Here is a 26,875-nt window from a genome sequence, read left to right as displayed (position 1 = left end):
GTCGAATGGGCTATCGGAGAAAATATATTAATAACAATAATATTTGGTATTTTTACTTTAAAATAAAAAAAATGACTGTGAAGTAAAAGAATTGGTAACATTTTAATTACTTTAAAAAAATTATTTTAATTATTAAATAAAAATGTAAATTTATTATTTACTTAAGAATTTATTAAACTTGTAATTTAATGACTAAATAAAATTTACAAACTATAAAAAATTTCATTTTATTTATTTTGGAATATTGGGGAGAGGATTCGATGATTTATTAAAATTTAAAATTTAAATCAAACTATTTTAAATAATTTTTAAATTGTAAAATTACAACCGGTTGTTTCTCTTAGATTTAACGTTTGGATTTATTTAATTTGGTTGGTTTCAACCGATTAACATAAATTGATTATACTATTACATCTAAATTTATCTTCATACAAATATTATTTAAAAAAAATTAATTTAACTATTACATTTAATTTTTCAATTTACAAATATAAAACGGATTACCTCCCTAATGGTCAGTAAGTCTACTTTTTCATTAAAAAATAATAATAATATTAATTGTATAACTGGAAAATAATAAATCATAATTTTATATATTTATAAGATTTTTGTATCCATAGTGTTATATATTATTTATTTAATTTTATAATTACCTTTCTATAATAATCAATTAAGAATAATAGAATTTTTATTCCTTTATAATGAATTAAAAGTATTTATAAATAAAACTATTATTTAAATATTTAATTATAACAATTCTTAATGACATTCATTAATTAATGTGATACAATACACAATTAACTAATATATAAGCATAAATAAATAAAAATATTGTAACTAACATTCACATTAAATTAATATAATAAAACCCTCCTTTGTAGGCAAGATTGGTGGTCTCCCGGCAATGGGCAGATGTGGGCCCCACAGAATTCCATCAAACGAAATCATGATAATCATATCCAAATGTAGCGCTTTCAGGCTCGCACTAGCATGAAGAGGCATCCTCACAGCCACACACGAGCGCATCTCATTCCCAAAAGAGAGCGTAGCCATTGGCTCATCGCCCGCACCTTCTACTCTTCGCTTTAGGAGGTTTGATTCTCTCAAAGTATTTGGATCTTTCTAAAGAGCTTCACCGAGAGGGTCATTGAAGGCGGTGAGATTGCCAACGGGGGTCGGTGAGGCGATCCAGTAGTAGTCGGTGTTTGTTAGAGACGGCCAGAGAGAGAGAGAGAGAGAGAAGAAAAGAGACGGATAACGGGATAAAGAAAATAAATTTTTATTTGAGTGATATTTTTTTCATTTTATGCCTTTCGATTAATTTCTCGATAAGTTGTCACACAAAGTAGATTAATTTAAGTCTTTGTTTTAATAATTTCTTAATTTTCATAGATAAAAATAAAATAAATTATAAAAAATTTGTTGAACTTTCATTTGTTTTTATTATCATAAATTAAATTTTGGTAAAATGCCAAATTGACACTACTATAGAATTAATGGGCTTTTGGTATGAAAGAAATTTTTAAATTCCTGAGATTCATGAGTTTTGGAAATATTTTTGAAAATTTTTGATTTTCAAAATTTATGTAATTCTATATTTTGTTAACTTTAAACATTCTCAAGAATATTGAGTATTCTTTTCTGAGAATCTTACATTCCTATGTTTGGTTTAAATCCAACATTATTGAGAATTCATATTTTTTTTTCAAAATTACTCTTATTTTTTTATTTAAAAATAATAATTTTTTTCTACTAGATAAAATATTGGGACCCACAACATCTTTAGAAAGTCCAAAAAATATCATTTTTTACCCATTATGTATATATATACATGTCTATATATATAATATATATACATAATATGTATATTTGTATGAATATTTACTTTAATATATATAATATTTTATAATAAATAATATAAATATATTACATATATAATATGTTTGTATGGGGTTATAAAAGGATAAGGGGGTGTTTTAGTTTTTTTATTTGTTAAAAACATTCCCAAGTCTATAGAAAATTTGTATTCTCAACCCCTCTATAGAAATCTTTTTGTGGGAAAGTTACTTAAAAATTATTCCCGGAAAGCTTATTTTCCAAAATTCTTTTTATAAAAAAATTGTACCAAACATGGGAATACAGATTTCTAACCTAACATTCATAAGAATTTTAAAATTTCTCATGTACCAAATGCCTCCTAAAGAATTGTTCTAACTAACGACATTAAAATGAAAAGTTGATGGTTAGCTAACCTAATCTATTTATGAAAATTTAGTAGTTGATTTGGTCTATTTAAAATGTAATGGCTAAATTGACACTATTATATATCATTAATTTATTTAAATCATTGAGCCAACATAATTCAAACACCAATATAGCTTAATATTGTTTCAACTTATGACATTTAGTTTATTTTATTAATATATTAAAATTTATCTTTATTTAAATAATATCTAAGTATCAAATTCACCTTCTAAATAAACTTCTAGAAGTAAAAGAAACTTTTAAAAAGGTTAAAGAGAAAATTTAGGCTGCGTTCTCTTTACTGTTTTCAAATCATTTTTAGTTTTTAATTTTCTAAAATAATGAAAACACGTTCTCTTTACTATTTTTAAAAATGTATTTTTGAAAACAAAAAAAAAAATTATAAAGAAAACTCAAAACAATAAAAAATTATTTTGAGTGTTTTCAACCAAAACAAACTCAAAACTCAAAACACATTTATTTATTTGTATTTTATTATTATAATAGGAAAAAATATTATAAAATTCATTAACTTTAAAATGTATATAGTTTTTAATAATATATTAACATTGAATATTTTCAATTTACTAAATAATCAAATTTATTGAATAAAATATTATTAAAAAATTATTTTCAAAAGTTCAAAGAGAACGCATTTTTTAATTTTCTATTTTGAGAAATAATTTTTCAAAATGACAAAGAGAACTCGTTTTTTATTTTTTAAAAATAGACTATCAAAATAGAAAAGTGAAAATAAATTCAAAACTCAAAATTAAAAATTAAAAAGTAAAGAGAACGCAACCTTATTCTTTCCGTGCAAAGAGGCATTCCAATAATTTTGAGTCTAATCTTTTAAAAAAACAAGTATTGTCTTTTGTGTTTACGAGGTAAAGTTTTGGCACAAGAAAGTTAAAATATATATTTTTATTCAGTACAATTTTTTTTTATATATACGTCCCAATTAATCAATAATATTGGAATATAATATATCGAGCCAAACTAGCTTATTAATATGATGTCTTAATATGATACAAAAATTTATCAGAGATGATGATTTAATTAGAGGAATAATTAGAAGTATGGTATCAAGTTATTAGTAACATCAATTATTAGAAATAAATTTTCTAATATTTAACTTCAAAATTTCATTTGGAATCTTTTAATTTTGCATGCCTCTAATAATTAAACTACCTTTACTGGGTTTCATATATACAAATCCTTAATAAGAGGCACTCGTACGAGATCACGTTAGACCTGCGGTCTGGCCAAGAGGGTATTCGCTGAAGTGATAAGAATAGACTTTCTTTCCTTAAAATTTGTCAAAGTCGTTGTAGTATAGTGGTGAGTATTCCCGCCTGTCACGCGGGTGACCCGGGTTCGATCCCCGGCAACGGCGTTATGCGCAACTTTTTTGGCTTTTAAAGGCTTGTTAGCTGTTAGATGATTCAAGCGCAATTAAATTAAACTAATTTTTATTAAGAATCTACATTTTGGTGTTTATTTTTTTGAAACCATGTTAAATATTTTATATTTTAATAATATTTTATTTAAAAAATTAAAATTTATCACATGAACAAAATTTAAATTTATATTTTTTAACATTTTATATGAAACCAACAACTATACTATTATATATATTCGTACTCATCTTTATCCAAATATATATCATCCAATAAAATTAAAATTTAACTATTAAATATATTTTTTAATTTACATATTACACTTACACACACCCTAACTGTTAATAGAGTGAGAATTGTAACGATGCAAATTAACCCTTATTATTTTAGTAGCGTGGTCAAACATTGTCCTCAATCGAGAACTTTCATGTTTTCTATGTGAATCATGTACAAGATATGCACAGATGCATCTACCAACGAGAATGACCCTAAACTTAATTGAAATTGATTAATGCTTACTCACGAGAGCGTAACAAATCACATATATTTACTGTTAACTAGTCTTGTGGGCCAAGGTTGACTACTCTCATGCCTCTTAGCTAGCTGGTGATTTTGATGTACCAGTAGACGACGGTTGGCGTGGCGGGCAGTGGGCACATCCTGCGTAATATATGTGGTCGGCGCAGCCCCTTGAACGCCACAATGCACCTGTCCAACTCCTAGACGACCTTGATAAGATTGTTAAGTGCGCCAGGCTAGGGCTTCTAACAGACAAGTCTATTCGTGTCAATGAAATGATTTTTTCATTCATTAATATTTTTTTTTGTAGGGTGTGTTAAAATAAATAAATATTAAAATAAAATTAAAATAATTTTCACATCAATATATAAAATAGTTAAAAAATATTCAAAATTTTTTATTAGACTATTTGTTAAATTTTTGGAATCTATTGAAAATTATACATTTTTTTTCATATATTTGTTAAATACATATAATAAGTACCGAAATAAAGATTTTTATCAAAATATTTCTATTAACAAATTCATTAAAAACTGTATGTTAACATTAATATAAATTTATGATTAAAATAGTATTTTATGATTAGTGTGAATTGTCAAAAAAAATTGAAATTAAAATTAAAAATAGTATTTTATTTTCTAAATCCATGTTTAAAAATAGATTCTAAAAAAACTAGAAAGTAGAAATAATTATTGATGGAATTAAAATAATTCTACTTAGATAATTAAAAATTGTTAGAATATATTTTCATAATAGATAATAAAATATAAAATTAAATAAAATAATAAAAAATCAGTAAAAGGAATTTGTATTAGATAATAAAATATATATAGAGAGAGAGAGAAATTTAAATTTTAAAAATTGGTAAAAGGAATAATGTCATTTAAATTTTAAAAATTAGCAAAATATATGATAATTTAAAAATATATTAAATGATATTAATTATAATACTTAAATAAACAAGTTCTTTTAAAACCAACTTTACTATAAAAATAAGACTTAATAAATTTAAATTTTAAAAATATATTAAATGATATTAATTAACCCACAAAGGGTATATGGGTAATTTAAATCTATTTATAAAATTAATATCAAATAAATTTATTTAAAAGAGGAGTCAGATAAATTTATCTATAAAAAATCAAATAATAAGTTACGTGAGGGTTTTTTTAAAAAAAATTAGATAAATTTAATAAATATGTTAAAAAAGACAAATATTCAAAATGCTTCTCATATTTGACTTTTTTCATCATATGTTTTGATTAACTTAATGGCGAAAGACCCAACTCATCCAATGAAGAGAAATCAACGAGACCATTCAAAGTCCTGATTAGTTATTTCTCATTCACGTGTATCTCGGAGTGATTAAACAATTAATCATGTTAAAAAAAATTAGGTAATATTTGTTAATTAAGATATGGGGTAAAAAAGATCAGATATGAAAAGTATTCTAAATGTTTACCCTTTCTAACGTTTTTATTAGTGATTTTTGAAAAAGAAGTCAATTGACTTCTTATATTAATTTTTTAAGATATGCTTATATTTCTTTTCCTCAAGATAAGCATATCTTGATCTTTACAGATAATAAAAAAAAAATGACATTTTGTGTCTTGTAGTACATTTTAAAAATTTTAATAAAAATCTAAAATATTTTTCACTCTTATCTTGAGTTCTATTCTATATTTTAGTTCGAAAAATATTTCGATTTTATTTTGATACTCTCTTTATGTTACTTATTTTAACAAAGACAACCTTAATTATTTGTTTACAAACTAAATGGAGAGAAGAGAGTGCAGATACCCCCAAAGACTTGAATCTTTAAAGGAAAGCAAACTAAATGGAGAAGAGAGTGCAGATAAACCTTCAATAGAATATCAGTTCCCTTTGATAATAATCTACCACTGCATCCGAAGAAGGAAAAAAAAGATCCCTCCCCCAAAGCTGACAAAAACCTCTTAATTAAACTGAAGTCCACATCATCATCATCATCGAAATGGCTTTAAAGATGGCTGTTGCATGCATAGGTGATCCTGTAAGACAAGACATGAAACTTATTATAAGTTTGGATCGACATTTTGTATACCTATATTTTGTTTTTTAATCTACATTTTTCAAATAGATATTTATAAAATAATTTTTTTAATATTTTATTAATAAGATAAGATAAAAAAATACTTATTTTCATATAAGATTACAAATTTTTACAATATTATTGATAGACTCTAATTAGTCTTAAAGAGTTTTTGGACTAGCAAGTGGGGGGGGGGGGGGGGGGGGAGGAACGCTAGCCCTCTAGCAAATATTATGTTATTTGATGCAGATAATATAATATTTAACAATGTAACATTTTTTTAGTCTTAAATACCTTATCAAAGTCTACTCAACTTAAAGGGAGCAAAGTAATGGGCTCGAATATAATTTAGGTAAAAATAAGATTTTCCTACTCAAATCAAGAAGTTTTGCAACTAATTAATTTACGTGCCTTCTGCTCAATAAACATGAATCCTCGCGTTGTAGTGCACTAAGTTTTGGAGGTACCATGTACAATTTTGTTCTTAATTTGGTTTACGTCACCTAAGATAAAAAATGAAAACGTATATATATTTTTTGGTTAGGTAAAGAAAAAATCTAACTTTTTTTCTAGTAAAAAATAAAATAAAATTTTCATGTGATGTAACAATCCAATACTTTTCTTTTGCTTATTTTTTTTATTCGAGGGTAAGGTAATTGATGATATTGAACCGATCACCCTCTCCTGTCCATGTCCGGCCCTAAAAGGAGGCAATTAGAGCGATTGCCCCGGGCCCATTATTCAAGGGGGGCCCATAATTTAGGGCCGAACAAATTTCAAGTCCGCTTCAGCGGACTTAAGTCCAACAAGCGGACTTTTTCAGTGGACTTCAAGTCTGCTTCAGCGAATCAGCGGACTTAAGTCCGCTCGTTTCAATGTTTCAAGTCGCTTTCATTTTTTCCCGTCTGCTTTTGAAATTGAAGTCATTCGCTTTTGATTTGAAGTCCAAAGAGTGCTCCGCATGCTGATTTATGATTTTAAGTCCAATTTTGAATTCTGTTTCTGTGATTTGTGATTTCAAGTCTGCTTTTAAAGTTCGAAGAGTGCTGGGTGTGCTGGAGAGTTTCTTAAATTTTAGGTTATATTATATATTTTTTTTGAAGTATTTTTTGAAGTATTAAAATTACATTGGTTTTTCTTATATTGTTTCTACTTTCAAGTAACAATGCTTAGATGTTTTTGTTTTGTTGGTTGCTAATGCTAAAGATGCAAAGAGATTTCAAATAGATTGATATTGTTTTGCTTTAGCTATTTAGCATGTAGAGAATTTTTTTTTTTTTTTAGCTAGATGAAAGAGAATTTATTTTGCTAGATGAAAAAAAAAACTTATTGAATTGTTATAAGTATTTATCTTATTTATATATTGTAGCCTTTTATTCTAAATTTTAATATATTGAAGTTTGAATCAATACAATTTATTTGACTTAAATGTTAAAGTTTTAGTTAATTTGGACATATTAGATCTTGATTGGAAAATAAGAGTGACTTCATCACTATGTTTAAATATATATATATATATATATGAAGGCCTAATTTTTAGTTTTGCCCTGGACCCTAAAAAATTCAAGACTGGCCTTGCTCCTGTCTTGGACCAAGCACCTGCAAAATGGAGTTGGGGACTCGTTCCCCAATGATCACTTCGACGTTCAAGTCAGTTCATAGAGTTTTTCCCCAGTCAAAGTACATAGCTGAAAACTCAAGCAGTCAAAGTACATAGTTGAAAACTCAAGGAAAACAAGAGAGGAATCCCTTACTTGTCTTGGTTGCTTCATTTTTATTCTCTTGTCAAGATAAGAATTCCATTTTCGAACCTCCAAGATTCGAATCTCATCATTTGCGGAACCATGATCTTGGTGATATGGATATTGTAATCGTTTTCGAGGGGTTCAAAATAATTTTCATCTCCATGATCTTCGGAATGATGAAAAGGCCGAGAAATCCAAGGAATCTTCATTGAGCAAAAGGCTAGCCTGTTTGTTGAGACGTATCTGCCACATGTCTCTTCCAGACTTAGGTTGGGTGGCAACCTTAGATTGGCTTCTCGACGAACACATGTCTTTGTTATTACTGGTTGTAGTCTCAAGGTATAGGATTAATTGTGGACTCGAGGGCATTTTCCCTCATCAGTAACAATGATAAAATTATCTTTTTTCTGGGTGACTAGAAATTATAAATTTGAGTTGCGAAAACCACTTTTATGTAACAAAAACAAATTGTTTTTATTAAAAAAAATTACATACAATAACTATTATCTCTTATTTAGTGAGTAACTGGGTATTGACATCACAAATATTAGCATTCACATCAAAAATCTTATAATACTTAGGGAAGTAAGACATATGACAATCAAGAATTCTATTATCAAAATGAAGCCATATGATGATTAGGAATTCTACTTTAATATTTATATATATATTCTCTTCATGTTAGGAGGAATGTATATATATATTAGTAGATTAGATTTTTTTTTTAATTTTCATTTTGAAGCTCGGGGTATGTCCTAATATAAAAATACTTTTAGTTTTTGTTCTATGAAAAAACTTGCTTCTAAAAAAGAAAAAATGTTTTGTCTTTGAAAGAGATAATCTCAAGAAAAGCGTAGATATATACATAATAAGTAGAGGCGGATCTAGAAATCTATGTTGAGGGAGATTGAAATTTTAAAAAGTTAATGTAATAAAAATTTTATGTAATTAATGATAAGATTTGAGTTTGAAATTAATGATAAAAGTTAATTTTAAAAAGTAGTTATTTGAGTCTGTTTGAAATTAATGATAGGATTTGAGTAGTTTTGATTTTAAGTTTATAATTTTTTACTTATAAATGGATTATGACTAGGAGTGAAGAGTTACATATCATAAATTTTATGATGAGTTATATATTTTTTTTAAATTAATTTTTTTTTACACTAAAAAATTGAATCTGATCACTTTTAGATCATAATAAGTACACAAATGTACAAAAACATATTATCTCCTTCATATTTGTTTTCTGACCCAGAAAGAGAAGAGAAGTGAAGTGTGTTTCCTTCTCAAGCACGATTATTGGACTCCCAGTAGATTCTGTTCATATCCATAATTGTCAACTATATGAACGGAGAATTTCATGCATCTCATAAATCTGTAGCCAAGTTTACTTGACTCTATTTGTTAATTAAGATATGAAGTAAAAAATATTAAATATAAAAAATATTTTAAAATTTTATTTTAACGTGTTTGTTAAATTTATTTAGTGATCATTAAAAAAGAAATCACATGACTTCTTATTTTGATTTTCAACATATGTTTATCTCTTCTCCCTTAAGATAAGTATATCTTAGTTCTTATAGATAAAAAAAAAAAATAACATTTGTGTCCTTTAATGCATTTTAAAAAATTTAACAAACAGTTTGATTTAAAAAATTGTTCTTGAGTGAGTACAAGAAAGAAGGAGAGAGAGTTTGAGAGAGAGAGAGAGCTGCGTTCTGCAGATTTTGAGTTGGGGGGGAGATTTATATAAGGGCAAAATTGTCATTTAGACACAAAGAGAAAATAGTCAATTTCCTCTCAAATTTATGGGCCTCTAAATTAACATAATTATGGCTCTTGAGACAATGAGTTCTTGAATTATATTGTAGGTTCGAGGCTGGTTAAAAGTAAAATATATATTAAATATACTCCAACAAACAACTTTTAACTTTTAAGGGTATTTAAATACTAATGGGGCTTTTGTTAATCAAGATATGAGGTGAAAAAGTTAAGATATGTGATGCATTCTGAACTTTTATTTTTTTCAATATGTTTATTAAGTTTATCTGACTATTCTTGAAAAAATCATTAATAACTTTTTATCTTGATTTTTCAAGATATGCTTATCTCCCCCTCAAGATAAGCATATCTTGGTCTTTATAGATAAAAAAAAATGACATTTATGTCATCTAGTGTATTTTAAAAAATTTAAGAAACAGTTTGATAAAAATCTTATAATACTTCTCAACTTTATTTTGATCATTCCATATCTTGGTCCGAAATCTATTCCTCACTTATTTTGATACTTTCTTATCTTGTTATTTTAAAAAATGCTCTTAAAGAAACTAATTAGCATGCATATAAGGGTACTCTTTTAACAAAGTGATATTAATCGAGATTTGTGATGATTTTTCCATATCTAAACTTGCGTACGTCTCCATCGTCTATGTAGCTAACTTGCATTTATTTTGCAGATGGGTTCAATTCTATATTTGCACATCATATATAGAGATTTTAATTATTATCTATATATGTATCATTAAAATTATTTTAACAGTAAAAGGTGAACAGTAGTAACTGTGGAATCCTTGCTGTTGGGTTCCATCCAACAAATGGTTTTCCAGAAACAGGAACATCATATGCAGCCATCACCAAACTGAGGATCCTTAGGGTACCATCATCAACAGATACAATAATAATATATTTAGAAACTATATTCGATTCTTGAGAGAAATATAATATTTTTTTTTGGAGGAGAATCCTGAGGGTGATATCAGTAAGGGGCCGAAGGCCCACCACTCTAGTCATTTGGACACATCTCGTAATTTATCTTTTCAGTGTAATTTTAAAGAAAGGGTGGCTGAGAACGACAGCGGTGAGACATAATTTAAAAAAAAATGATAATAATAATAATACATCTAGAAGCATAAGGTACCACAAATTCAGAAAACAGGAAGAAAATATTAAACATAAAAGGGATAGATATGTTTCAACTAACTAAAAAATGTCAACGCATACCTCGGATCTGGAAGCCAGTCCAAACTATGAACGGTCCGCTGCACTGTTGTATTCAGGTCCCACAGAGGGCGGAAAGGATCACTGCACTGGAAACAGCAAAGAACTTTCCATAAAGACTCGAGCACTAATATTTATTATACAAGTTAACGCAGGATATTCTCAATCAAGAAAAGAAAAGAAGATTTTTTCTCCGGTCCTTGCGTTTTTTCCCTTTCATTTGTTTTATAAAAAAAAATAGACAACATATCAAACCTTAATACCACCCACGCTACTACGTGAAGTCATCAGTTACGTGAATTATAGCTTACCAATCATTTTTATCTATAGTCTTATCTTTTGTGAGACTATTATATTTTATAAATAAGCATTTTAAACAATATTTTAAACTATGGCTCCATTTGTTTTTGACATATATATTTTTTAGTAAAATATTTCTAAAAAAAAAAATGTCTTATATCAAAATATAAAAATTACACACCTAATTTTTTTTTTAGTTTAGCCTCCATTTGTTTTGACATAAAATATTTGTTTCATTTTATTTCTTCCTCTAATCTACTTTCTTATTCAAAGGGGAGGGGCAGGAAAAAGACAAATATATAAAAATACAAATAAATGAAATTAATAAATCAAAATTATAAAATAACATATATTTTTAAATAAAAACAACCTAAAAAAAGCTGATAACAAAAAGCCTGAAAACTAAAAACTTCAAGTGCTATTAAATGCACATTAACATAGAAAGACAAATTTATTTTCAACTCTAAAGGACCTTTGGACTGTTTTAGAACTTTTCAACTTGATTAAAATAAAATAACTCTTTCTCCATCCAAAAAATGAACCATCTTTATTTGTCGTAAAACAATATTATTTACATTAAACTATGAAGCATGGATATGGACATGGGGACACAGGACACGACATTTTTCAACAAAAAAAAAAAGGTAAAACATGACATGATTGAGATACATATTAATTTTTATATTTTTAAACCATAATAAAATATCAACAGAATCAAAACTATATTCAAAACTCACAAATATGCATTTAAAATTCATAAGCCAAAATTCCAAATAAATAGCTCTAATCTAATTAGCAATCAACTCACAATTCAGCTGTTTTCGCTCCTCACAATCCAGATGTTTAAAGACCCAAGATTAGAAGTGTGAAGAGTATGGAAACTGAATAATAATACAATCGAAATAAGGAAAAACAAAAGAATCATACAATTACCAAGGTATGAAACTAAAGAGTCTAAAAGAAAATCCCTACTTTTGAGTCTTCGAAAGTGTTTGCATAGGGACAACGTGTGCACTGTGCATATCCCCTCACATATCCTTTTAAAAAAATTTTGAGGAAGTGTTGGACATGCCAGGTGGGTGTGTTGCAAGTGTTTGACACACCAATGACACTGGTATGACAACCCTATGAAGTGTCCAAGATTTATAGACTACTGTAAATAGAAAATAAGGATGATAATAGGTGGAAGTACAATTCTTTTTTTTTTTTTTTTTTACCGAATGTCCCAAAACTTAAGGCCTCTGTGCCCAGCTGTTACAATAACATTTGCCATGGAGGTTTGCGAGGAAGAAGAATAATACCGAGAAGAAACTACATCATCCATTTCTCTATTATCTCCCATGGAATTTGCTTCTGTTTCTGCCAGGTGAATGAATACTCTGTTTCCCGTTGATTTGTTGTAAATCTGCAGATAATTTCCAGAAATATCTGAGGATTTACATGTCAAATCATCTGTTAAATTTTCTCCACTACTGTTGCTTCCAAGCAATTCATTACTGTTGACAACTTCCTTTTCTGTATCATAATAATCACCAGGGAGTGTCAAAGAAATCCTGTTGCCGGCTGATTGATTTGTCTTCTCTTCATGCCATTTGATGGTGTCCTCTTGATCCAGTATACACATTTCCGGTTCTTTGGCCCATATGTTTGTCTCCTCAGAGCATGGTACATCATTTCTATTTGACTTAAGGGGATAGAGTGCACCAATAGACATGAAGGCAGAACTGGACAGGAAAATTAGAGTCAAAGAGGTTTTCTACTGCAGCTGTGCTAAATTCCTTAATTGAAGTTACAAGTTCCCAACTGACCTGGAAAGGTGGTCTGAGACATTTTGAGTAAGGAAAACTCCAATCACTGAGTCCACCACTGATCCTTTCCATGGAGAGAAGCGTCTATCTCCTGCAAACAATTACTCACCATGGTAAAAACAACAGAACTTAGTAAAGTTTGATGAATGTTCACACAATTGCTTCTATTATTCCAACTGTTGGAGTAAAGCAAGTCCATGCTTGAATCTGATGTCTTCGTGGAGGTAACTTCTGCTTTTTACACTTAAAAAACATTTTGGGAAACTTTCTTTTTTTTCAGGTCCAAGGTAGTGGTTTGGTTTCTCAAAGACGAATAACTGGCAGTGTTCTAAAACTCGGGCTGGGCGGCCGCCTAGGCGCTGGGCGGCCGCCAGCCGTGGCGCTTTTGGGGGAGGCGGCCCATTTAGGCGGCCCCCCGACTAGGCGGTTCCAAGCGCGCCTAGGCGGCCGCCTAGCCGCCAGTCGCAGCCCTAGGTGGCCACCGCCTAGGCCTCCGCCCCCCACACTTTTCTTCAGCTTTAGGTTTACATTTCATTTCGTTTTCAGATTTCCCCCCCTCCTCTCTCTCTCGCCTCTCGTTGTCTCATCTTGGTGCGTCACCGGTTGCTCCCCTCCTCGCTGTCGCCGGACCCGCCGCCGCTGCTTGCTGGAACGACAACCTGTTTGGCCGCCTCTCTCACCGCACCACCTCTCTCACCGAGCAACCTCTCCGGTTGCCTCTCTTACTAGTCGCCTCTCTCACCGGCCACCGCACCGCCTCTCTCACCGGCCGCCGACCGCGTCCCTCGCCGCCGACCGCCTCTCCTCTGTGTTCTGCCACCGCCGAGCCCCTTTCTCTCTCAGTCCGCCGCCTTCAAGCATCACTAACAGTATGTACTATGTATTTAAAACTATTTATTAACCATCATCTATGATTTTCAGATTTATTAACCATGTCTTTCACTAGCAATGTTTAGATTTTGTCTTCCACATGATTTTGATTTTCAGATTTGTGTTAGCCTCTCTCTTTTTTTCTTTTCCTTGATAAGTCACCTGATGATCCTTTCATTGATTCTTATTGAACCTCCTTAACACAAACTAGACTTCATTACCCAAACTTACATTGCATTACCTTTACCAGTAAATTCAGTGCACAAAGATAAAATTAATGCTATTTGCTGATTATTTTACCAGGGATGGAGAGGTTTGAAAGTTCTTAGTCCATTGGAAAGATCATCCTGATTATGATTCTACTTGGAATCTGTTAGGCTGTTAGCATTAGCAATGTTAAGTTCATGTGTTAGGCTGTTAGCTTTGATTTTTAGATTTGTGTTAGGCTGTTAGCGATTTTCAGATTTGATTTTTAGATTTTATCTTCCACATGATTTTGATTTTCAGTTTCAGATTTGTGTTAGGCTATTAGCAATGTTAAGTTCCTGTGTTAGGTTGTTAGCTTTGATTTTCAGATTTGTGTTAGGCTGTTAGCAATGATTTTCAGATTTGATTTTCAGATTTTGTCTTCCACATGATTTTCAGATTTGATTTTGACTTCCACATGATTTTCAGATTTGATTTTGTTCAGTTTAAGTGATGTCTGGAACGGGGAGTACGGAAGCATCGTCCGCTACCGTCTCAATTCTTAAAAGGAAGTCAAATGATGTGGGGTGGGAGTATGGGATGCTAGTTGATCCCAAGAATATGGACAAAGTCAAATGAAAGTTATGCAGTAAGGTGATTTCTGGCGGTGTTTACCGAGTTAAAGAACACATTGGCCACATTTCTGGAAATGTATCTGCATGTCCAAAAGCTTCTCCAGATGATAGAGCCAAATGCAAGAATGCAATTGAGGAGGCAAGGAATAAAAAGAAGAATAAGAAAAAGGAAGAAGATCTGATGAGATCAACAGTCAATATTTCTGAAAAGGGGGAAGGGAATGGCGATGATGAATTGCAAGAATTAGGGAGTAATAACCCACCCCGCACACTTGGCCCTATGGATAAATTTGCAAGCTCCATCAGCCCTGAAGCTGGTTCAAGTGTAAAAATGACACAAAGACAACAAAATATCAACGAAGCACTCTTTAAAGAGAGGACACAGACAGTCCGTGAATATTGTACTAGGTGGGTCTATGAGCACGGTATTCCTTTCAATGCCATTGATAATGACAGTTTCAAGTTGTTTGTTGAGTCAGTTGGTCAATTTGGGCCAGGCTTCAATCCTCCTAGTCAATACCAGTTGAGGGAAACGTTGCTAAAGGGGGAAGTTGACATGATGAAAGGTTTGTTAAAGAAGCATGAAGAAGAGTGGGCAAGAAATGGGTGCTCCATTATGACAGATGCTTGGAGTGATAGAAAAAGGAGTATCATGAACTTATGTGTTAATTCTAATGCAGGTACTGCTTTCCTTTCTTCTAAAGAATCTTCAGAGGAGGCACATACAAGTGAACTCATTTTTGAGTATGTGGACAAATGCATTGAGCAAGTTGAGCCACAAAATGTTGTCCAAGTGGTAACTGACAATGCTGCCAACAATATGGGAGCGGCAAAGTTATTGAAGGTGAAGAGACCCAATATCTTTTGGACATCATGTGCTACTCACACCATCAATTTAATGCTTGAAAGCATTGGAAAACTGTCAAGGTACAAAAAAGTCATTGATCAAGCCAAGAGTTTGACAATCTTTATTTATGCACATCATAAGACCTTATCCTTAATGAGGTCATTTACAAATAAGAGGGATATAGTGAGACCGGGTGTCACTAGATTTGCTTCTTCTTTCCTTACTCTACAAAGTTTAATGGAGAAAAAGAGCCAATTGAGGGCAATGTTTACTAGCTCTGAGTGGGAGGAGTGCAAGTGGTCAAAGACTGTTAAAGGGAAAGCAACCTATGCAACTGTGTTAAGCATTGCTTTCTGGAATGGTGTGACTATATGTCTTAAGGTTTTTGCACCTTTGGTGAAGGTGCTTCGAATTGTTGATGCAGATAAGAAGCCTTCTATGGGCTTTTTATATGGAGAGATTAATCAGGCAAAAAAGGATATTAAGGAGGCCCTAAACAATCTTGAAAAGAACTATTTGCCTACTATGGAAATTATTGATGCAAGAGTGAAAGATAGGCTAGATAGTCCATTGCATTTTGCGGCTTACCTTTTGAATCCATATTATTTGTTCAAAGATATGGATATGCAATTTGATAATGAACTGATGGATGGGTTTTTTAATGCTGTGGAGATGTTTTTTTATGGTGATGATCGCATGCAAGGGCATATTTTAAATGTTGAGTTGCCAAAATATACTTGCAAAGAAGGAGTTTTTGGAAAGTCATGGGCAATTCAAGGGTGTGCAACAAATGATGATAATTATAACCCAGGTATAAAATTCCTTCCTTTAATCCTTAGGACTTTTTTTTTTTTAGTTTCTATCGTATATTAGTTTAGTGTATAAATTTCAAATTTGTTTAACCTATGTAGTTAAATGGTGGATGACTTATGGAAATCAAACACCAAACTTGCAACGAATGGTGAGAAGGATCCTCTCGTTAACTAGTAGTTCATCCGGTTGTGAAAGAAATTGGAGTACTTTTGAAGGGGTTAGTGCATATTTTAAAGTGTTTTCAATATTTTAATCAATTAGTTATCTATCATTTATATTGAATTATTGATATTGCTTTCATTTTCTTCATGTAGATACATACGAAGAAAAGAAATAGACTAGATGTTAATCGATTGAACAATCTAGTCTTTGTCCAATTTAATGCAAAACTGATGAACAAGCAAAAAAGGGAGAAGGAGAGGAATGTTGATGTGCTACTTGCTAGTGATGCTAGTAATGCACAAGGATGGATCGTTGATAGAGAAGATGATGAAGAAATTGAGCCTGGTATGGGGCTCACTTGGGAAATGGTTGGTGAAGCTTCTGGAGCAGACGACATGCTTCAACCTCGAAGAAGTTCTAGGATAAGAGAACTTCATGAAGATGATTTTCAATCAGAAGAAGAAGATGAACAAGAGCATCATGAATTTGATTTTGAGTCTGATAAAGATCATGTGCTAGAAGAATATGGAGAGGAAGAAGAAGAAATCCACTAAGATAACTAGATATTACTTAGATTCTTCATATATGTTTAAATGTTTATGTTGTATTATTGTTGTTTTTGTCATCTTGACCTCAGTACTAATCTACAACAGTTTGTTTTTAAAGTTTTTTAATGTTTAAATTCATTATTTCACTTATTATTCCAACTTTGGTTTACTTGATATCAAATTGCATCAAAAAATTTAAAAAAAAAAACACTATTTTCCAAGTCGCCGCCTAGGCGCCCTAGGCGCTAGGCCCCAGTCGGGCGCCCGACTAGCGCCTAGCGCCTTTTAGAACACTGATAACTGGAAAATAATATGTGAGATATTGATGCCTTTGGGATAGTGAAAAGTTTATGTAGACAAAATCTTTACTTTAATTGCCTATGGGATAATTTTCAGATCAACAGCAGCTCAAGACTTGATACTGCATTAGCATGACTGCTGTGTATCTCCTTTACAGCTAGTTCCCAAGGTAATATGGTGATGTCAAAGCAACAATAACAACCAAGACTGAATCCCATTTAAGTCGTTGCAAAATCTAGCTTACTAATCATTGTGTTTAGAATTCATATAAAAAATATCCGAAGGTTTTTATGTTGCCTTTGAGCTACCTAAGCCACCCTCCTTTAGCTGTGCTTGGGAATGGCTCTAATAAGGAATAATACTTTCAACACTTGGAGTGTTCAGGGGATTAGTTAATCCAGTGATTGCTTATATTTTAAATATAGTTCATTCAGAATCTGGACATATAACTCGAAGTTGTAGAACTGAATGTTGTATTTCAATCGAAATCATATTTGTTGAGAGTAAAAATGATAATATAAAAGATAAAATTAGCCTTCTATCTAACAGTTCAAGCTTTTAGATAAGATGATGGTTAATAGTTCAACAATATTGAAACAATTTTGGTATTTATGATGCTTCTTTTTGGCCCCTTCCATATCTTTTCTTCACCGTAAGGAGGGAGGTTTCAACTTACCATTTGGTCCCAGCATCTTCTGCTAAGAATTTGAAATTAACAGCTGAAATGTGTGAATATGCAGTCATGCCTGTGCTTGTGTGGTAGCGAGTCCATATTGCTACTTTGCTAGGTTGTAGGTGTAGGAAAACACAATCACTTTTCTGCCTGGTTGATCACCATGTGCTTTATGGTGCAACTCTAATTTAAAATACCTATATTATGTATATATTACATGCATAGTTATTGTTGATAACTGTAAGTACTGATTTCCATTTAGTTACATGATTAGATATATTGTAACATTCCTAGACATAAGATTTAAATAATTATTTATATGGGTACCTTGGACAAGATGCATGCGTGCAATAAATGAATCTGCCCGTCCTCTGAAAACTCTTCGTTCTTCTTGCAATCATTTTGCTTTTTCTTCGTCAGTTCCATCAATGCCTTCACTGTTTATATTTTCCAGGCGGAGCTTCCATACCCAATTTGTCTCTACATCCAAGTCAACTTTAGGCCGCTGCCATTGTTTCCTGAGAGGATCAAATGAACCTCCAAAAGGTACAACAGTCCCATCTCTTTGATAAAGAACAAGTGCTTTTTCCTCTTCACTGTGCTTTCGGTCTCTGCCCTGGACGCTTTCTCTATTGATCTCTAGACTCTTTTAACTGATCAACAATATCATCGATAGTGGAAATTTTCCTCCGAGTTGCATCTGAAAGATGACATGTATAAAAAGAATCAGGAGATAGAAATAAAGAGAACCTACCACAACCACCCCCCCCCCCCCCCCCCCCCAAAAAAAAAAAAAAAAAAAGAGAACAAATTTACAGAATTGCACACACATTTTTTAGTTTCTAATAAGACAATGTTGATGGTGATCATACAATACCAATTATCATTGAGCCAGCAAAAGGGTTCCTTTTACTCCGCTTCTTTGTTGTCATTGTCGCACGAGTGACTGCAACCAGGGATTCCATGCATGTGTAAGGGTGATACGAAACTTCACGCCCTTGCATTCTACCACGCCTTGCGGTACCTCCAGCTGGAAAGGGTGGCAATTCTCTTGACGCTACAACTCCAATGAGTGAAGCCAAGTTACATACCCGTGTAGGACACTTGGATCTCTTTTTTGTTATCCTTCCTTTTTGGTCAAAAAACAGTTTACCCTTCCCGTCTATAGGTGAGGCATTCTTGTTTGATGTGCTACCAGTGCTGAATCGAGCAGAAGAAAATCTCAAATGTGTTTCGGGTGTGGAAGGAGCTGCAGAGGTATCATTCACAGGCCATTCTGATGCTTGTCTCACACTATCTTTTTCAGCAGTCACACTATAAAAGGTCCTTGATGTGGTTGAACAATGCCCTTTTTCAGTTCTCTTCTTCTTGTAAATTGCAGGGAAACAAAAGCCAGGAGTCCTATTATTGTTATATATATTTGCTGGAAGCATTGCCAGGTATCCACACAAAGAATTGTAGTGACCTCCAATCATGTTCGTGCGGCTGGGTTCTGCCTCATGATTTGTACATGAATATCCCCTATTATTCTTATATATATTTGCTGGAAGCATTGCCAGGTAGCCACACAAAGACTTGTAGTGACCTCCAATCATGTTCGTGCGGCTGGGTTCTGCCTCATGATTTGTACATGAATATCCCCTCATTAACCCGCTTCCTTGCTCTGTGTTGGTCAAACTGCTGCTGCAGTTGGAATAGTTTGGACTGGATGCTGATATGCTGTTACTTTTCATCATTACTTGTGCATCATTTCCGTGTTTATCATGTGTTTCATCTGAGAAAACTATCTGGCACTTCCCTTTTATATGTTGATTTTGGATGTGACCCTTCAAATTTTCCTGTGGTTCGCTTGTTTTATCAGGAGTCTGTGTGCCCAAGGCTTGTTCTTCAGGCATTAATATGCAGTCTTCAAGAGACTTCTTAGTGGTCTGTGTAGTTGGAGTCTTGTCAACTGTTACCTCCATCCGTTGGCCAAGTTGCATATTTGATTGTGATCCAACTCTTGTATATAAGTTCTCTGCTTGCCAATCAGCATTTGTATCAGACTGCAACCTAAATGTAGATCTTTCTTCTCTGACTAGGCTTTCATAGTCAAGAGTCAATTTTCTTCTGCAGGATCTTGTTAGTTGTGGCGTGTTCGTTGCATCAATACTTCCACATGCTATTTCTTCAGTGGGAGTGCTTGGGGTTTTGTCAAGTCTATTCTTCCGGACATATTTCCTCTTACCTTTTTCCTTGGCAGGCTTTGGAGTTACTGGTTTAGGAGTCCTCTTTGCCTGGCCTTCTATAACCATTTTTGGCCTATGCTTTTTTCTCCTTGGTTTCTGTTGTGGTGTTCTGTTGAGGTCAATGCCAGGGTTACCTCCATTGTCAGAGTTGTGATTCTCATCCAATTGAGTAGAAGCAGCAGTATTCACCACATCTTTCTGCAACTGTTGCTGTTTAGTATCATGGTGGAGGTCTTGGAATTCAACATTTGTGGTAGCAACTTGTTTCCCCAGCTTATCCCTTGTCTCATTTGTTCTTTCATCTATATTTAAGTTGTGCTTATCATAAGCTTGATTTGCCACTTTGTTTGACTGGTCTGGTGTTATAGGTTCAAACTGGAAGGGAATATTCCTCCTTGACAAGGTATCTATCAATTCTTCTGGTGGAGAACTGCGATTACAGGCAGGTCTTGGGGGAGTAAAATATCCATCTGCAGAAGGGTCAGGTTTGGATATTGTATCAGTTTAAGCAGTATAGAGTACTAAAAGAATCTGAATTTATATTTTGTAGCCTTGGAGGTGTTCATATATGTTATCTGGATAGGGTTCTGGTTTGAAGGTATTCGTTACTTATAAACCTCACCCTATGTTGGCAAAGCAACCTTCTCCTAATGTGCGAAGGCCCAGAGATGTTGGAGACTACATCCACCAGTTGGCTATGAGGTTGAACATATGGGGATGTGGGGAATAAAAAACTGGGATGGCAGAGGATGGTCTATTGACGGGAGTGGATACCCAATGGTATTTTGCTACCTAATATTGTTCACCTTCTAAGTCCTACTCTCCAGGTAAGATTTGAATCCACAATTTACATATAGATGATTGCTTTCCTCATTTTATTTGGTAGATGGATCTTTATGTTGGAAATGAGGCTGATGTGCCGTCTATCCCACTGGCAAACTTAATGGCCTGACACCTTTGAACTGAACCTGACTTTGATCATTAAGATATGGCTATCGTATTGTTTGTTTTTTGTTGTAGTTCCCATTGTACCAAGTTCATAGTTGCTGTTAAGATTACAGGTGAAAGCATGGTAGGTAAATACTAACTAATCAGAAAGTTAAAACTTTAGTTTGCTCACATGAAGGTATGTCCGGCGCACAGCTGCTGTTGCTCCATATGTTTGGCCCGAATGAGGTATATCGGTTTGCAAGGTCCGATGTCGTGGAGCCGGCTTCGAACCAATTACCGTCAAACTGAGAGTTGAAACCAAGAACGAAAGAACTGCTAGCCGCATTAAAACTTCGCAGCGGAGAACCATCTGCAGAATCCATTGTTGTAGCAGCAGCTTCTGCAAGGGCTAATAGGCTTGTTAAAGACCCATTTACTCCATCTGAATCCATGCTAAACTCTCTGCAAAGCAGGAGCCTGGGACCTTTTAGCTAAACCCCCCTTCAAATTGTAAAAATCCCTGTTGATGCCAAATGTAATTTGTTGATTCACAACATGCAACTATTCTATGAGCTTCAAAACCACTTGAAAATCTCTGGTATGAACCATTTTGGTTGGTCTAGTTGACTCTCGTCTGTTTCTGCAGATCGGCTGCAGTTTCGGCAGAATGACCTCACTAGGTTCATTGGAATTGAGCTCTCTCTATTCTGATATCCCTTTCTGGCCATCTCTGTAGGGAAGCTCCCAATCTTCTTTCCCTGTTTGTCACCGTGTCTTAATTTCATCAGTAGACGTTAAATTGCAGAAACGAATTTCAGATATTTTTCCCACAAGCATAGAATGAGAAATTTCGAGCTAAAATTCTATCACCGAACCCCCTACTCCTTGCTCTGAAAATCATAACAAGACGGCTTTATATCATAGTGAAAACCCATTAAAAATTGTGAATAATTTGGATTCGAGATGAAATTTTTTCATCAGGAAAAGACCAGACATGTTTTCTGATCTTTTCCCACTTCTATCATATCTTGAGTCCATGCCTTTGAAGGATCATATACACCAAGTTAAAGTAAAAAGGAACAAGATGTGAACTATACAGACCTTGGTCATTAGAGTTGCCGGAAAAGTGTGCCATTGCCGGAGATCCGCTTCAGTGACCGGAATTAAAGAGAAACGGCCGCAGAGGGTTGTTCATCGAGAAGAGCGAGTAGGGAAAAAACAAGCACAAGTTACACAACGCACGCAGAACAAGCAGGCTTTTTCTCGTCGATGGGTTTTGATCTTTCAACCGAGAACGGCTTTTGCCGGTAAACGACTGACTGACAACAAGGGCATTAAAAATGAACGTACATTTATTTATGTATTTATCTTGACGGCTGTATATTATTTGGAATTGAACAGAACAATTGGCGTGCCGGCGTGCCCAGCTTATCTTATTTTGGACGAAAATGAAAATAGAAAACGTCATCAATAAAAAACGAAAACATGAAAATAAATATTTTTTTAAAAAATAAATATAAATAAGATCTAAAATAAAAATAAAAAATATTTCAAAAATATTTCAGAAACAGAAAAACAACTCCTATAAAGTGTTTTCGTGCAATATAAGTGCCTAATACGTGAATTGCATGCATGGACCCTTCCACAGCCCAACAACCTCACCGGGAGGCTTACTATCGGGTGCTAAAATTATAGAAACACTCTTATTTAAATTATAAATTTATTTTTTTTATTTTTGTTTCATCTTACTCTGTCTTCCTTTTCATGACTGACTCTAACAAGTGTCGACCATCATTGTGAAACAATGAAGTAATGTAATGACAATCGACGCTTGCTAAAGGCAACCACGAAAAAATAAAGAGATGACATGAGTAGAAAAAGTAAATTTACAATTTGAATAAGGATATTTTTGTTATTTTACGTCTTTTGATTAATTTCTGGACGAGGTTGTTTGTAGATTAATATAAGTCTTTGTTTTAATAATTTTTAATTTTTATAGATAAAAATAAAATAAATTATAAAAAAATTATTGAACTTTCACTTATTTTTTTTATCATAAATTAAATTTTGACAAAATGCCAAATTGACCCTACTATAGAACTAAAGGAATGTTCTAACTAACGAAATTAAGATGAAAAGTTGATGATTAGCTAACGTAATCTATTTATGAAAATTTAGTAGTTGATTTGGTCTATTTAAAATATAATGGCTAAATTGACACTATTATATATCATTGATTTATTTAAATCATTGAGCCAACATAATTCAAACACCAATATAGCTTAATATTGTTTCAACTTATGACATTTAGTTTATTTTATTAATATATTAAAATTTATCTTTATTTAAATAATATCTAAGTATCAAATTCACCTTCTAAATAAACTTCTAGAAGTAAAAGAAACTTTTAAAAAGGTTAAAAGAGAAAACTTATTCTTTCCATGTAAAGAGGCATCCCAATAATTTTGAGTTTAATCTTTTCAAAACACAGGTATTGTCTTCTATGTTTACAAGGTAAAGTTTTGGCACAAGAAAGTCAAAATATATATATTTTTTAATATAATTTTTTTTATATATACATCCCAATTAATCAATAATATTAGAATATAATATATCGAGCCAAACTAGCTTATTAATATGATGTCTTAATATGATATAAAAATTTATCAGAGACGAGAATTTCAATAAAGGAATAATTAGAAGTATGGTATCAAGTTATTAGTAACATTAATTATTAGAAATAAATTTTCTAATATTTAACTTCAAAATTTCATTTGGAATCTTTTAATTTTGCATGCCTCTAATAATTAAAACTACACTTTACTGGGTTTCATATATACAAATCCTTAATCAGGCACTCGTACGAAACCACGTTAAACCTGTGCTCTTAGCAAGGGGTAGGCCAAGAAGGCATTGGTTGAAGAGATAACAAAATATTTTCTTTGTGTACGGTCGTCAAAGTCGTTGTAGTATAGTGGTGAGTATTTCCGCCTGTCACGCGGACGACCCGGGTTCGATCCCCGGCAACGGCGTACTGTGCAACTGTTTTGGCTTTTATAGGCTTGTTAGCTGTTAGATGATTCAAGCGCAATTAAATTAAACTAATTTTTATTAAGAATCTACAATTTGGTGTTTATTTTTTTGAAACCGTGTTAAATATTTTAAATTTTAATAATATTTTATTTAAAAAATTAAAATTGATCACATGAACAAAATTTAAATTTATGATTTTTCACATTTTATAAACCAACTACAGTATTATATATATTCCTACTCATCTCTATTCATATATATATCATTCAATAAAATTAAAAAAAAATAAAATTTAACTATGAAAGATTTTTTTTTAATTTACACGTTACACTTACACCCTAATTGTTAATAAAGAGAGAATTGTAACCTCTATAGCATAAGTCGAGCAGTCGGACAAATAATATCTTGATGTTAGTATAGTGGATCTTAAGTTCGATTTTCGTTTTGCGCAGTGAGATAAAATTTCACACTTGCAATTTATCTTTCATGATGTTATTGAGGGCATGAGTAACAGGAATCACGCAAGGATAGTTGTCCTAAAAAAAGAATTGTCACCATGCAAATTAACTCTTATTATTTTAGTAGCGTGGTCAAACATAATCATCGATCGAGAACTTTCATGTTATCTACGTGAATCATGTGGAAGATGTGCTCAGATGCATCAACTAGCGAGAATGACCGTAAACTTAATTCAAATTGATTAGAATAATGCTCCACGTCTAGAATGGCTTACAGGAAGTCCTACAGGTAAGTTTTATTTTTTTGCATTTACACCTCCCACCCCGCCCAAACTCTCCCGCCCACTGAATTCCACCCCCCTCTCTCTCTCCTCTCTCATCTCTCACTTTAGTACGACTAGTTCAAGAACCCACCAGTCTTCAAGCCTAGAGGTGTCAAAAGGGCCGGGCTTTGGCCGGCCCGTTACTGTTCATACGGGCTGGGCCAAAGAAATTGGGCCCACGACCCGGCCTGGCCCGGCCCATGGCCCGTTGGGCTAGTAAGGCCCTTACTCATTTTTTTTTTAATTTTGTTATTTTTTAGTAATTATTGATATTGGATACTAAAAAATTTAATTTCGCAATATATATAAATAATAACTATCAATTAATTTATTTAAAATTTTTAAGTTAAATTTTTTATATATTTAAATTATAAATAAACATTCTCCTTTTTATATGTACATTATTTTTCATATCAATTCACAAGAAAAATTATAAGACATATAGAATTTTGAAATATAAAATAATGAAATAATATTTAAAACTTAAGAATTAAGATAGAAAATATTTTAAAAAGAAACAAATTAATTTTTATATATGTATTATTTTGATATTTATATATGTATATATTATATGTATTATTTTTAAAAAAAATATTTAAAAGAAAAAAAAAAAAAGCCAAGCCCACCGGGCCCGGCCCGCTAGGCCCTGTGGGCTAAGGGCCCGGCCCTGCCCGGCTTGGCCCCTTTGTAGGGGGGCCATGGGCCGAGCCGGGCCCTATCAATGACAAAAGGGCCCGGGCCGGCCCGGCCCGGCCCTTTTGACACCTATATTCAAGCCTCTCTGCAACAAAGGAAATAGACCAAAGCTTCTATTTTCATCAATAATGTCAAGGTTCTCTCACTTTTATTTTCACCATTCTATCCCCGCCCAAGAAACAAGAAACAAGTCAAGTTTCAGGGCAGCTTTTCGGTGCCACCCAGCCGACGGAAAGGGTCTTCCATTCTACCCCAGTCGATGCCTGACTTCTCTATGGCTCTGCGCAAGTAGAATAGTGACTGCACTCTCACCCTGCAATTAAAACATAATAAAAACAAATCATAATAAAACTTTTATATTTTTTTTATTTTAGTGAGAGGTTTATACTCGCCAGTGTACGAGTGCAGTTGTAGTCCAAATTTAAATTTATATTTTCTGGATGAATCCAGGTCGTCCACTGAGAGATTTATTTATGGCAAAAGAAAAAGAATGTCACACACACGCACACGCATTTGGACAAATTGGCAACAAGGTTTTTTTATGAGTTTTTTTTTTAGACAACAGATACTAGAAAATAAAGTAAGGCAGAAATTGAAATAAACATTAAACGTAAAAATATGAATTTGGATAGTGCTTGAGTTAAGACAATTTCAGTACCAACCCGTTGATTCCCAAATTTTAGCATAAAAGATTAGCAACATTAATTTAATTTCAGATATGAGGGTTTGTTATTAAATGCAATTAGAGATGATGATAGTTCTAGGTTAAGCAATCCCCATACATGATATGCGGGATTCTAATTTAAGCAACCACCATAAATTCAATTGCAATTAATACACAAAACAACTAAATTAATCATCCGGGTTTGGGTATGATAGCGTTTTCAGTTCTAATAACTCTCATACATGGCATGAAAGCTCTAAGTTAGGCTTACGCTCCAATCCAAACCTAGTGATTTCTCAATAATTAAGATACACTCATACTGAAATTTAAATTAATGTTACTTATTTAAAGCGCAGCTTTCTTTGGGAATCATTGGCGTTGGACACTGTCCTTGCCTTAACCCAAGATTAGATTTAGCTACTCAT

The 26,875-nt window shown here is 32.6% G+C and overlaps 2 protein-coding genes and 2 non-coding genes across 12 annotated transcripts in view; 2 read left to right on the top strand and 2 right to left on the bottom strand.

Annotated features, from left to right (window-relative positions):
• The window catches only part of LOC127788452 (protein ROS1A-like), a 36,951-nt gene extending 14,434 nt beyond the window's left edge, over window positions 1-22,517 (bottom strand). Inside the window, exons 1-2 of one of the 8 annotated variants that reach the window (XM_052316722.1) lie at window positions 22,378-22,517; window positions 21,467-21,676 (exon numbers count right to left, since the gene is read on the bottom strand). In XM_052316722.1, the coding sequence (XP_052172682.1) occupies window positions 21,467-21,676; window positions 22,378-22,411 (244 nt within the window). In that variant the 5' untranslated portion in view covers window positions 22,412-22,517. Of the gene's footprint in view, window positions 1-20,345; window positions 20,817-21,466; window positions 22,031-22,377 lie in introns of those variants that run through there. The other 7 variants (XM_052316724.1, XM_052316721.1, XM_052316723.1 and 4 more) reach the window with 7 other exon arrangements.
• Window positions 3,569-3,640, top strand: TRNAD-GUC (transfer RNA aspartic acid (anticodon GUC)). Its single transcript has one exon. It is a non-coding gene; the product is annotated as a tRNA-Asp (tRNA).
• On the bottom strand, window positions 10,935-18,748 carry LOC127788455 (DNA glycosylase/AP lyase ROS1-like). Of its 2 annotated transcripts, XM_052316728.1 has the most exons (4): window positions 18,446-18,748; window positions 13,085-13,175; window positions 12,578-13,000; window positions 10,935-11,065 (listed from the first exon to the last, which is right to left on the bottom strand). In XM_052316728.1, exons 1-4 carry the CDS (start codon window positions 18,459-18,461, stop codon window positions 11,032-11,034), a joined length of 564 nt encoding a protein of 187 aa, XP_052172688.1. In that variant the 5' UTR covers window positions 18,462-18,748; the 3' UTR covers window positions 10,935-11,031. The 2 variants fall into 2 exon arrangements, with proteins under 2 accessions (XP_052172688.1, XP_052172687.1); XM_052316727.1 differs by lacking the exon at window positions 10,935-11,065 and having other exon boundaries at window positions 12,094-13,000.
• A 1,719-nt stretch (window positions 22,518-24,236) lies between the features above and the next one.
• TRNAD-GUC (transfer RNA aspartic acid (anticodon GUC)) lies at window positions 24,237-24,308 on the top strand. The gene has a single exon. It is a non-coding gene; the product is annotated as a tRNA-Asp (tRNA).
• The last annotated feature ends 2,567 nt before the right edge of the window (window positions 24,309-26,875 follow it).

The sequence above is a fragment of the Diospyros lotus genome, chromosome 13 (assembly GCF_014633365.1).
Source record: "Diospyros lotus cultivar Yz01 chromosome 13, ASM1463336v1, whole genome shotgun sequence".
Classification (NCBI taxonomy): domain Eukaryota; kingdom Viridiplantae; phylum Streptophyta; class Magnoliopsida; order Ericales; family Ebenaceae; genus Diospyros; species Diospyros lotus.
Note: the sequence above shows the minus strand (reverse complement) of the source record. Positions and strands in the feature narration are given on the sequence as shown.